The following is a 12,291-nucleotide window of genomic DNA, read 5'->3' on the forward strand; positions in this document are numbered from 1 at the left end:
GCTCGCGCTCTCTGGTGTTCAATGGGGAACGCACACCGCTCGCGCAGCCCAGAACACCCTACTCACAAACACACACTCTCTCACACACACTCACACACATACACACACATACACACACGCTCCCCTCGCGACAACAACAATGGCAAACCCTGGTGTGTTTTGATAGGCTATCTGTGACTGGAACTGGACAGTCCGCCTGCTATCTCGATATCTCCGCGGTTAGTGTTAGTGGAACGGGCGTGTTTTAATTTTTATGCAAAAGTGTTAGCGCCGATTATTATTTTTCTTTTTTTTTTAACCTTTCTTCGAAAATGTGCGAGGCGCTGTCCGTGAGCTCACACAGTCTGTGTATGTGTGGCTAGCTGAGCTCGTCACTGCTGCTTTTCTGCGGGGCTAACGCACAGCTACTAGCTGCCTTTCACTCGGTAGTTAGCTAACATTAGCCTAACCGCCGTCGTCCACTTGTGAATAAGTAAAAACACGGGCGGATGTAGAGTGCGTCTTCTACCATCGGTTTTTCACAATAGCTGCTAAGTACTCGCTAATCTTAGCCATCGGATAAATCGAGAAGTGTTGTATGATTTGTCGTAGAAAACACTTTGCTGGCTAGCTAACTGGCTAGCTATTTGTGTGTATTCTTCGACTGAGGAAAACGGCGAGTTTTCTTTGAAAGTATGGATGACCAGACCAGGATGCTGACGGGTCTCGGCGGACTCGGTGGACTATCACAAGCCGATGTGGGCGACCCAGACTCGGTTAGGAAACAGCAGTCGCTCGGTCAGCCTCAACAAGACATAGGGGATATCCTACAGCAAATAATGGCCATCACCGATGAAAGCCTGGACGAAGCACAGGCCAGGTAAGACAGTCAAAAAGACGGAGATAATGCCGATATTTTCAGGCTAGCTAAGCTAAAGTACGCTGTGTGTGTTTCTTGTATTTTGCTCAAAGGTCCAAGAGGTTTTTTTTTCTAACAGTAATATGCGATAATGTACGTTGGCAACATTAGCATAACTTCACATCTTACACTCTATCGTTAATTACCTGCGAAAACAATAAATCAGTTATGTGATAGCTAACTTCGACACGCATACCACAGTGCGGTTTACTCGTTTTCCCCGTTTTTATTGTTTGTGCAACGTTATTCGGAAGTTGGCATTTTAATACAAAGTAGTTTGTAAGCAGGCTCATCCTGCTAAATGTGGAAAATGTTCATCATGCAATGCTCAGGGACACTAAAAAGTTCTGGGCCCTTTATACTTGATAATGATAGCCCCCATAAAGCATTTTTCTAGCGCATGTGTGGAATATACTTTACGTCGTTTTACAAAATAGTGAGGTATTCACACCCCGTTTCCCCAGGCTAAATCAGTTGTAGTAATAGTCTTATGGCCTTTTATTACCCCTTGCATCCCATAAGCATCTTAGACACTCCAGGAGACTAAATGTTATAGTACAAAGTAAGGAATTGCTGTTTTTGGTTTTAAAAATGTACAATGGGATCAAAACTTGGGAGTAAACCAGCAACCTACAAAAGCCTCCCAAATACTGGGCTTGTTTTGTTAAATGTTGGGGGTATTCCGGGCAGGATACCAAAGCTCTGTTATTGTGCTTAAGAGAATATGTCTAATTAGGTCCAACTGCATGTAATAAAATCTAAGCTACAGCAAAAGGACCTAATTGCGTGGATGATGTTTTGGCGCTCTTGCATTCCTGTCTACATCTAATGAGTAGCCCACTTGTGTCGATAACGTTACCCATTGAAATGCAAACTAGCAGATAAATTAAGGTGGGGATTATTGAATGGCCTCAGATGATGTCAGGCCAACACTGGCCGCGATGACAGCAATCATTCACTCATATGACTCTTCACCCATAGTGTTTGCATAAGAGGTGTGTTTACATATCACGATTGTGGAGAGTATGCATAGCAATATGTGAACGACCCACGTTCGTTTACCATGTGGCTCCAAGGAGCACAAGGTCAGCTTTAAGTTGAGGCGTTGAGTATTTTAACAATAGACAAGCGTCCACTGCAAGACTCTGGCCACAGTGTGATGTGTCATTAGCTAGTGATTTTCCACCCAACATTTGACCACCTGGTTCTCTTAATTAATTCACTCCTCTTTCACTCCCTCCCTCCCTGGTGTTCATCCTTTTCATTGTGTGCTGGGTGCAATCAATTCTCCTATAATGTGTACGCGAGTGCAGCTGTCCGCAAATCGAGTTTCTATTAATGAGATGGTGGTGGTGAGGGGGAGGGATGATGCTATATGGACAGCTTATGAACACTGCTATATTACTTTTATTTCAAGAACAAGTTTCAGGGCTAATTAGCTGTCCATTTCATTGAACAAATTAAAATATTTTATCTTTTAATTGTTCTGTGTAGCCTGTCTAATTTTCTTTAGTTTACCTCTGAGTACCTTTTTTCTTGCCTTTTAGTTAATTTAATTTTAGTTTCAAGCCCTTTTGCAATTCACAAAAATGTAGTTTCTAAGGTGACTCAGATGATGAAAATTACACTTGTGTGGATAAAAAAAAAAAAAAAAAATAGTTGTAGTAATCATGTAGTATACTAGAATAGAACTGGTCTATTCACCAATCTTAATCTTTGCTGCAAAACAAATTAAAAATAAAGGTGTGTGGTTGCTTCTAAAGTGCCAAAGATAGCCTTGCTCTTGGCCAGTAGAGATGTGTATTAATTTACACTCCCACTCAGAGCATGTCTGCTCCATGCCATATGTGTGGAGGATTGTTAATCTAATTCTTAGAAGAATGCAGCCTGCTGTGGTTGCAAGAACTCGATCCAGATTATACACAGGATGTACATGATCAATAAAAGTGATTTAATGAATGAAAGATTCCGCTTGCACCTTATTGTACGAGCATCTGCTTTGTGCTAATTTCCAACTCAGGTTTACTCCAGGCAAAGTCCAGTCACACAAGCAGACTTCAGTATTATGTGGGGTCTATGTTTACATTGTGCCAATTCATACTTACACCAGCAGCAGCTGGAATTACATCATTCTTTGCCCCAGTCAAGATGCCATCCACAGAATAATCTTCCCCTCTGTAATAATCAACAAATGAAGGTGTGAGGTGGCTCACATGGTACTGTGACACCCTTGTCATGTAGGGTGGCAGTGTGTTGGGATGGGGAGTGGTCAGGGCAGCAGAGGAACCTGGTGTTGCAGAGTTGCTACCTGTACACCACCTGCCCTCATCCTCTCACCCTGTCGCCATATGTTCAGATGCTGGCCAGAGGAGTCGCCGGCGCATTGGGGTGGATCAGACGACCCCACAGAGGGAGGGGGAGCAGGGGGGGGCACGGCAGGGGGTGGCCTGCCAGTCAACTTCCAGCACAGGTCAGTACAGGACCGCATGAGCACCCCCTTCTCCCCCCTCCTGCTCATACCCTTCATGTTGACGGCAACCCCCCCTCCAACTCAAATCCAGCAGTGACAAAATGAAACTGATATATAGTTCGACACAGTTACAGCAATTACTCACTCTAGACGTTGACTGTTTACACCAAACTGCCTTGCTGTCTTCACAGAAATATGGGCACACCTTCGTTGGCATATAGGCGTGATATTCGTCTAGTGCTAGTCCCCATAGTCATCACATACCGCAGTAGACATTCACAACTGGAATTGGTGTTGAGGTCAGGTGTAGCCAAATCATATTCCATCTGTGGTTGTTGTTAAATGTACCCTTGGTGATGTCTTTTACAAATGTTATGCCTCATTTTGGGAGGAGCATTGAGTATTTCTTTATTTTTCATATTTTCCAATGTGTGTTCATCATCATGAGAAGCAGAGCCCTCATTTCTCGTCCTGTTTTGCCACCTACACTTGATTTGTGTGTTGCATATCAGCAGTGTCTTTTTTTCCACTGATTAAAGTTGTAATAACCTTAAAATGTCTATTTTTGCGGTCAATGATGCCTGTTTTGCTTTGTAAAAATCTGAGTGTCTCCATCAAGCACATAATAGTGCCTTGCTTTTGTTAGCCCTACTGAAAGACAAATAATTAAAAATACACATCACATGTTATTATTTATGTGTGCCCTTTGTATGTGTTTGTATACAAGTTTAGAACTAGAAAATGGTAATATGTGTGTCCCTTCTGCCTAAGTACTTCTTCTTGGGATGTAAATGATGTCAGTATGGTAGTTAACATTATACCCAGCAGTGGCTGTATGTTAGTCACTCTATATTCAGGATTTTGCTTCTGTAGTTGAGTCTTACTGTTTCTAAGACAAATGGGTAAGATGTATGTGTTTGTGTGTGTTCACATCCATTTCTGATTCCTAGGTGTGTTAATTTTATCACATTAAACAATAAAAGCTTTGTTTTTTGCCCTTTAATTACAATTTAATCTGCTTGCCAATAAACAGGACATCTGTGATTAAATTAAAATTGCAACTTAATCCTAATCCTCTTTTATCAGCTCACCATCTACTTTCTTGGAACATGTCTCTCTGTAAAAGTTGGAAATTAGATTACAGTGTATTCACTGGAGTTAGGTGCACAATAATGGTGACCTTGAGGTTTGACATTTTTGTCTCTCCCACTGTGCAAAGCATCCAAATGACAACATTACTCTTGCTAGTTCAGACTCATTAGGGATGCTTGTGCACTGACAAAGGCACCTGGCCATTGAAAATGCCTTTAAACAGCATGGCTCTGTCATTCTGTGTTGCAGCACACTCAAAATGCTGTATCCATAATATATACAGTGCCTCTACCTGTTTTATGGGGGAGGACTTGGAACGACTTGAGATAGAGGTCTGTTTATCGTAATCCTCCTCGCCTCTCTCCTTTTCCCTCCTCTCTTACAGGAAGCATGCCCTAAACTGTCACAGAATGAAGCCAGCCCTCTTCAGCGTTCTCTGTGAGATCAAAGAGAAGACGGGTGAGTCTCTACTTCACTTGTTCTCTTTGTATCCTCATAGTCTGCTCAGGTTGTAAACCACTTCAAATGTACTCTATCGGCGGTTCCTTTGCTTCGATAATTGTTTCCATTGGCCTCACACCGAACTCCCATTGATTGTCTATTGATCCCATAAGTTGTATAACTGATTTAGCTAGAGGGTTTTTTAAAATGTAGCATCTGTTCATATTTTCCCCTCTTAACCATTCTTCTGTGTAGTTTTTGCCAAGTAAATATAGAAACGTAACCTATGTTTGGCCTCTGTCCAGACTTCACACTGACTGGCAAAGCTAATCTTATTGGGTTGGTCCCTCTGAAACACGACTCAGACTAGGTGGTTGTTAACAGCTCTGTGCTCATATAATTTAATTTTTCAATCATTATTGTGTTTTCCATTTGTATACAGAATAGCTAAATGGGGGGAAACAGTCTGCAGGATGTTGCAGTTTTTCACTGAGGTTGATTTCCATCTCAAATTATGTAATTTCACTGTGGCAATTCTTGCACTGTGGGTTAAAAACTGTTCTTAGTGACAGGTGCATGTCACATCAGGCACAGAAATCAATAGATTAAGACAGTGGAATGTAAAAGTAGGCTTTTACAGTTACCATATTAAAATGATTATTACATCATATTTCACTGCCAATGCCTAAAGTATCCAAGTACTGGATAAAGAACTAAATTTGATCCTCATAGTAGGTTTGTGCACTGTTAGTCGACAACACATACAACAAAAAACTAGGGGAGTTATTACTGAAACTGTCATGTTACTTCAGTGCAAAGGGTTAGACCTATTCCACATTGTTACTGGGTTGTTGGGTGATTGCATATTGGAAAGGAATAACTGTGTACATAAATGCAATATTTTTGTCAAAACATCATGTGCAGGGCAACTTAACATCGACAATGCTGACTCTGTCTTAGCAAATAACTCATTTTCAGCTGAATCCAGTTATTTCTTATGTAATTATCAAATTTGGATTTCCTCAGAAGCCTCCTCGAAGTAAGCTAGCTGCTTATTCCCATCTAGTTAGCTATTCCAGTCAGCTAGCTGACAGATTCTGGTATGGTTCAAAGGAGGAGGGCAGGAGTAGATGGCAGATTGATGGTTATGATAGTGTGAATGGGGCGGGCTTTTGAATCCTCTCCCTCTGTTTCACTCTCTCTCTCTCTTTATGTCTTTTTCTCTGTCTCTTTCTCTATGTTTCTCCATACAGCAAATCTCCCCTGTTCAAACCCAATTTGAAAATGCTGCACTGCTGCCTGTTGTGGCCCTCTGTCAATAATGTATTATTGCTCTCTAGTGATTGGAGGAAAGTAAAGGCTAGGCTTGAGTGAGTGGGGCAGGGTACCCTGTTTCCCAGGCAACCAGTGGTCTTATTTACCCTAATGCCATTCACTTTGATTTTCACATTTAGTCTCCCAGCAAACTAGAGGTAGAAGATCTTTTGAGTGCACATACAGTAAGTTGAGTAGAAAAACAAAGTGTGTTGGTAGGATGAACACTGGAGTACACTTGAGTTGAATATTCCAACCGTGAAGGCAGTGCGAAGAGATCCTTGGCTTTGCCTGTACTCTGCTGGCCATCTGCCACTTAATGCCCTCCTCACTGCACTGAGTACCTGCTTTGGCATTTCTCTGCTACCCCAGCGGACCCCCTGCAGGCTCCATTATGTGCCTCTGGAATGTGAATTGACTTCTCCAGTGCAGCTTGTGGAAGACCCAATCAGTAGTCCTCTAGTATCTCCATAGATTTTCTGCAGTCTTTTCGCTAACAAACATGCACTTGTAGGCACACCCACGCACTCCTTCTCTCTCTCTCACTCTCTCTCCCGTGCACGCACATACACATGCACAAACGCGCACGCAGAGTGAACAGGGATAAAAGCAAACTCAGTCTTGGGTCTACTCCTGCTGCTTCGGTCTTGTCCTCTCCCCCTCCCTCCCTTTGCCTCGCTCCCATTCTTGAAAGAGAAGACTTGCTCTGAACTCGGGGCTTTGATATGGAAATGTAATGGTGGTGGTGGAGGAGGGGAGGTGGGGAGCGGGGGAGGGGAGGTGAATTCCTCTGAGTGCTGCAGTTGGTTAGATTGTTTTCATTGTAAAGGAAATGTTCTGCGCGAATGCCAGTAGCCCCCCTCCACCCCCCACTCCTCCACTACAGTGCCTCTGTTGTCCTGAGCGCTCACATTAAACATGACCTTCATCTGCGTGAAATTTGATTTTTGTGAATTCTTTGTTAAAGACTCGCTCCGAAAAAGAAATTACAGCTCTTGCAGAGAAACGAGAAATGATCAAAGTTGAGGAGACAGTGGCTTTGCTTCGACTCAGTTCTGTTCCCCCTCGCTCTCATGGGTATTTGCTGTAAAAATAGCTCTTGGTGCAGTGGGACAGCTTATGCCAAAATCTCTCACAAGTTGCTGCAGTTCCTCTCAGAAGTTTTCATTTAGTTTGGTTTTGTTTGAGGTATTTCTCCTTTACTTTTATGTGTTTCCTGTGCTTTAGACATGACTACAGCAAATCTGTCAGTCACTCTTTTCTGTCGTCCAGCTCAAGTCCTTCTTTTTAAAGCCCGAACATGCCCAGTTGTTTATTTTTGGACAGATTTCCAAATGAAATTAAAGCTACAGTATGCAGCTTTCTGCTTTGAGGCATCACACTGTGTAGAAAGTCCTGCCCTCCTTCCCCTCAGTTGGACAAGTTCACGCCCCAGCAATTGTCACTCATCTTGATAAGCTGTCTAAACTCTCAGGGATAATGTAGCACCACTCTTTAGCTATGTAGAACATGTTACACGCTGACTAGCATCCTAGCTGTCTGTGTTTCTTTTCTATCCAACAGACAGGTAGGATTTTTTACATTTACTTCCGAAGCTCCCAGTGTGGAGAAGTGGTGGCGATGCTGATCCATATTTGTGAACATGGCTTTGCAGTACTTTTTGTTTTTTTACTGCTTTGGTGGCATTGTTGTTTTTTCCTCCGACTTCTCTGTGTTGTGGCTGCCTACCTCACCTTCACAGCCACAACCAGCTTGTCACACACTTCCACTGCAAATGATATATATCCCCAAATGTCCCAAACCAAGTAGATTTTGGGCAAACAATGGAATAAAAGCATGCACCAGACTCTGGCACGCATGATCACAAATGGACAGAAAAAATAATGCATAATATATATATTTGATTAATTTCTCATTATGTTCTGGTGAAAATTTTATATTGCTGCTTTAAGTTTAACAAAGAGCTACCATGATGGAACATACACCTTCAAATGCACGTAATTATTTATGATCTCCTTCATGTCAAAGCTTTGTGGAAACAAGTTTACTTAAAAATGACCAAGTGGCAGTGTGAAGCTTTTTTTTGGCCCAACAAAAAGCAAGGATTCCTGTCAGATACACATTTTTAAAAGTTAATGTCATAGTTTGGCTTCTAAATGATAACATCATTTTTTTCATCATGTATTGCAGTGTGATATATTTATGTTAAATACCACTTAGTTTAAGAACTATGATTTTCTCATGGCTTAGGACAATCCAGTTTATGTTTGATAACATGACATAACATGAAATCTGTAAAGTCATGTCAGTTTGTACATCAAGACAGGATTAACGGGACCCAAACTTTTACATTCAAATGAACTTGATTATAGGTTTCCGTAGGTCGAAATCAGAAATCAAACAAAACAGAGAATCAAGTAGTCCAGCTCAGTCATATTCATGGCCCTTTTTAAATGCCTGATGAAAACACATCTTACACAAACAGTTAACTTAAATGGTAATATGCTAAACTGAAAATCACTGCTTTTATGGCACGTGCCACTAAAAATAACGGCTATATAGCACATACAGTGTGTGTTGCTCCATGTTCAGGGTTTGACAGCAAGGCTTGCCGGCTGGCCTGGAGCCAGTAAGACGTTAATTTGGGCCAGTTGATTGGTGCCCAGTTGTGCTAGTGCCCCAGAAATATGTCTGATGTTGCTGTTTTCTCTTTGCCTCTCTGCTTTGCCACTCTCGTCTAGGTTGTTCTTTTTCGGAACGATCGCGATGAACCTCACCTGAAAGTCAGAGAGTTTTGTGGACCACAGATGGTGCTGGGAACTTGAAAACTTTCAAAGCAAAAAGCAAAAGGTGTCTCTGTCATTGTAGGAGCAACTATTTCCTTTGAGTTGAAAATGATGAATCAATCCCATAGTGTTTGTACCGCTTGTCGGTGATATCTGAGTACGGCAGATCAAGCCGACTCATTTTTCAAGGCACCAACAATTACTACAAACACACAGTCAATGCCCACAACAAGAGCCGGCAGCACTTAGCCAGTATGTTGGCAAAGCAGCTAGCAGACAACCCCTCATCACATCCCATTAATATATTGACAAGACAGATGAATAGCAAGACTTACCAGCCTCATGAACTTCCTCTCTGCTTTATGTTTTTTTTTTTTTTTTTTTTTTCCCCAGAGTTACTGCCGGTTGGATATATAAGAAAGCTTCTTGCAGTTTGTTATCATGGTCCCTTGATGAAGAAGTGCAAAATAAGCCAATTAAAACTATGCAGTTTTAGTAAAATTGTTAGAGTTCATAAACCTCATATTAATTCACAATAAATGATTTGCTCTTTCTTGTTTATTGTTCAGTCCATTTGTCGATCTATATTTAGAGGTGTCAGTATCATCTTAGATGTCGTAAAAAGTAAGTATCATGAGTTATTTTTAAGAAAATGGGAATTTTAATAGTGAAAATATACCAGCAGCAAATAGTTACTCTGCCCTGCTGGTGCACCCAGTTAAAAAAAATGTTTATCTACCATTCAAGACCTACACTGCTTGACAGGAATAAGTATGCAGGCATTAGAAAAATACTGAACTTTGCATTCTTTTTAAGAAAAGGGTGTTTCACTCCAAAAAGTAAAAATCCAGCCAACACTGTGTTTTACAATGATGTTAGAGCAACTTAGAGGCCCTTGTTACGGATGATGCAACAGGGGCCAATTGCCTAAATATCCCTAATCTGCATTTCAGTCCTCTCCAAATGATCCTGTTGTATCAGCTTGTCAAAATAGGGAGCGGGTAAAGTCCTCCCTCACATTTAATCTTTGCCCATGGAATACAAAAGTGAATGCTCACTCACATGTAACCTGAATTGGTGATGGAAGACAAAAAACTAAATCTGATATCTGTTACTTTTTTTTTTTTTTTTTTTTTAGAATTTAGATGGTAATTATATATATATCATCTGCATTTTTCTGATACTTAAAATAAAAGAATAAACTATTAATGAAAGACCTCTGAAAATTCCTATCATTGGCTGAAAGTATTCAACCCAGTTGATTGAATAGTTCGCAAATAAAACATTTTATTATGCTACAGTATTCACTCTCATTTGAACACAAAAAGCAACAAGCGAGAAGCAAAATATATTATTATAAAATGGCAATAGAGCTATGCTGCTCTATCAGATTCCTGTCTGCCACCAGTCAAAATGCTTCTCTCTCCTCCTGCATGTTTCCCCTTACAAACGTACACAAATGCACATGGAGTGGTGCACATGAAGCGGCCCTGCCCCCATGTTTTGGGAGGTTTTGCAACTAGTTACACTAATTGGCAGCATATAGGGGGTAGTGCCCCAGTTGCATGTAATTGTGGCACTAAACTGTGATAGAAACAGTATTGCGAAATCTCTGCAGGTACACAAACTTTTACCCTGCTGTTGTGTACTGATACACCAGCCACCACAACGCTAAGTGGCCCTAGGTGATAGGAATAACACTTAAAAGCTTCATTTCAGTGGTAATTCACTTAAATCCTTTAGCAGGGCAGTCCTAATTACAATTCAGTTACCAAATGGCCACAATTACATGTTAATTGAGTTACAGCATTATTGAAGCCATAAAAAGACAAAATAATACTGCTGAGAGTTAACACATAGCTGTCATTTGTTTATTAGCAGAAATCCTAAACTTGTCAGGTCCCTCAGTAACCTCATTTGCAGTCCTTTTATTTCAGAGGCTTGTGTGAATTTCAGCACAAAAAAAAATCAAACTTGATGGAGGTTGCTTAATTGGTAAAACTTGTATATTGTTAGGAACCAGTCCTCCCAACATCCATTAATGACTTAGATGTTTTCCTCGCTCTTGACTTTGATAGAGTACAGGACCTGAAGTCCGATGAATCACAAGCCTCATTAAAGCAGTTTAATTATTATTCGTTTTCAAAGAGCTTAATTTGGGAACGCATCCATAAAATTTTATGAGTTGTTGGAAACCCAAGTCTTTTATTATATTTTTATGAGGGGAAGCCTGCAGTGCCTTTTTAACCCAGGAGCAGTAGAAGTTTCAGGGGTGGGGGGTGGGGTGGGGTGTTTGACAGTATCATTAGTGACACACAGACTGAAGACACAGGTTTGGTCGCGTCATGGTGGTCATATAACTTCCACTAGGGCCTAAATTGAGAGTACACTGCATAGTCAGTCAAACAAAAAATGCCAATTTGGTTAGAGCTTCATATCATGATCGTTTGAGGGCTGGGTGATATAGACAAAATGAAATATAATGATATATTTGACTGAATATCGCTATTGATATTGTGGGGGTGACTATTGGTTCTTTCTCGAGACAAAATTTTGATTAACAGTCACTAGTAATATGGATGTGATTACCGATGTCGAAGCAAATAATTGATCAGCTACAACAATCGAATACGTTCAGAAAATTGCATCCCTCTACTGCAATGTAGCCTTTTAATTTTAAAGTTTTTAAAAATCGGGAGAAGACAACAATTACACAATATCACACTATTATAAAAATCGAAAATCTATTATATCTAGTCTCATATCTAGCCTCATATCTTTATCAGTATCGATATACTGCCCATCCCCAACGTGTCTCTTTCATACGTGCACTCACTCTGTAGTTGGGTCGGGATTGTCTCATTGGTTTGCAGGAATCTCAGCGCCGGGCTGTGGTGCCCTGCCACTCAATCGGTTTTTCTCTTCTGCTCCTTCAGTGAAGAGAATGAAAAAAGGTAGTGTGTGTGTGTGTGTGTGTGTGTGTTTGGGGGGGGTGGTGGTAGGAGCGATAGAGGGAGATTGATGAGGCAGTAAGAGCAGCAGTAATTACTCGGTGTCCATTCCCCAAGCCAGATTGGCAGACGGCTAATATCACACAGACCCCTGGCCCTGACAGACAACCCCTGCCCCTCCCCCCACCACAAGCCCTCACACTGGGGAGGCAGAGCACCCCAACCCTCAGCCTAGCCTAATGGTGTGTGGGCCAACTGATTTCCCCATGTGGTAGTATTCCTGTAGGAATTGGGCCTCTGTATATTGAAGAGGGGAGCGGCTGTCGGGAGTGGGTTTTA

At 41.3% G+C, this 12,291-nt stretch overlaps 1 protein-coding gene across 5 annotated transcripts in view; it reads left to right on the forward strand.

Moving 5' to 3' along the window:
- Positions 1-12,291, forward strand: part of pbx4 (pre-B-cell leukemia transcription factor 4) — a 30,424-nt gene continuing 18,133 nt past the window's right edge. Inside the window, exons 1-3 of one of the 5 annotated variants that reach the window (XM_030057443.1) lie at positions 1-859; positions 3,255-3,368; positions 4,846-4,919. In XM_030057443.1, the coding sequence (XP_029913303.1) occupies positions 675-859; positions 3,255-3,368; positions 4,846-4,919 (373 nt within the window). In that variant the 5' untranslated portion in view covers positions 1-674. The remainder of the gene's footprint in view (positions 860-3,254; positions 3,369-4,845; positions 4,920-12,291) is intronic. The other 4 variants (XM_030057442.1, XM_030057445.1, XM_030057444.1 and 1 more) reach the window with 4 other exon arrangements.

This window comes from Myripristis murdjan, chromosome 8, assembly GCF_902150065.1.
Source record: "Myripristis murdjan chromosome 8, fMyrMur1.1, whole genome shotgun sequence".
In the NCBI taxonomy this organism is placed as follows: Eukaryota; Metazoa; Chordata; class Actinopteri; order Holocentriformes; family Holocentridae; genus Myripristis; species Myripristis murdjan.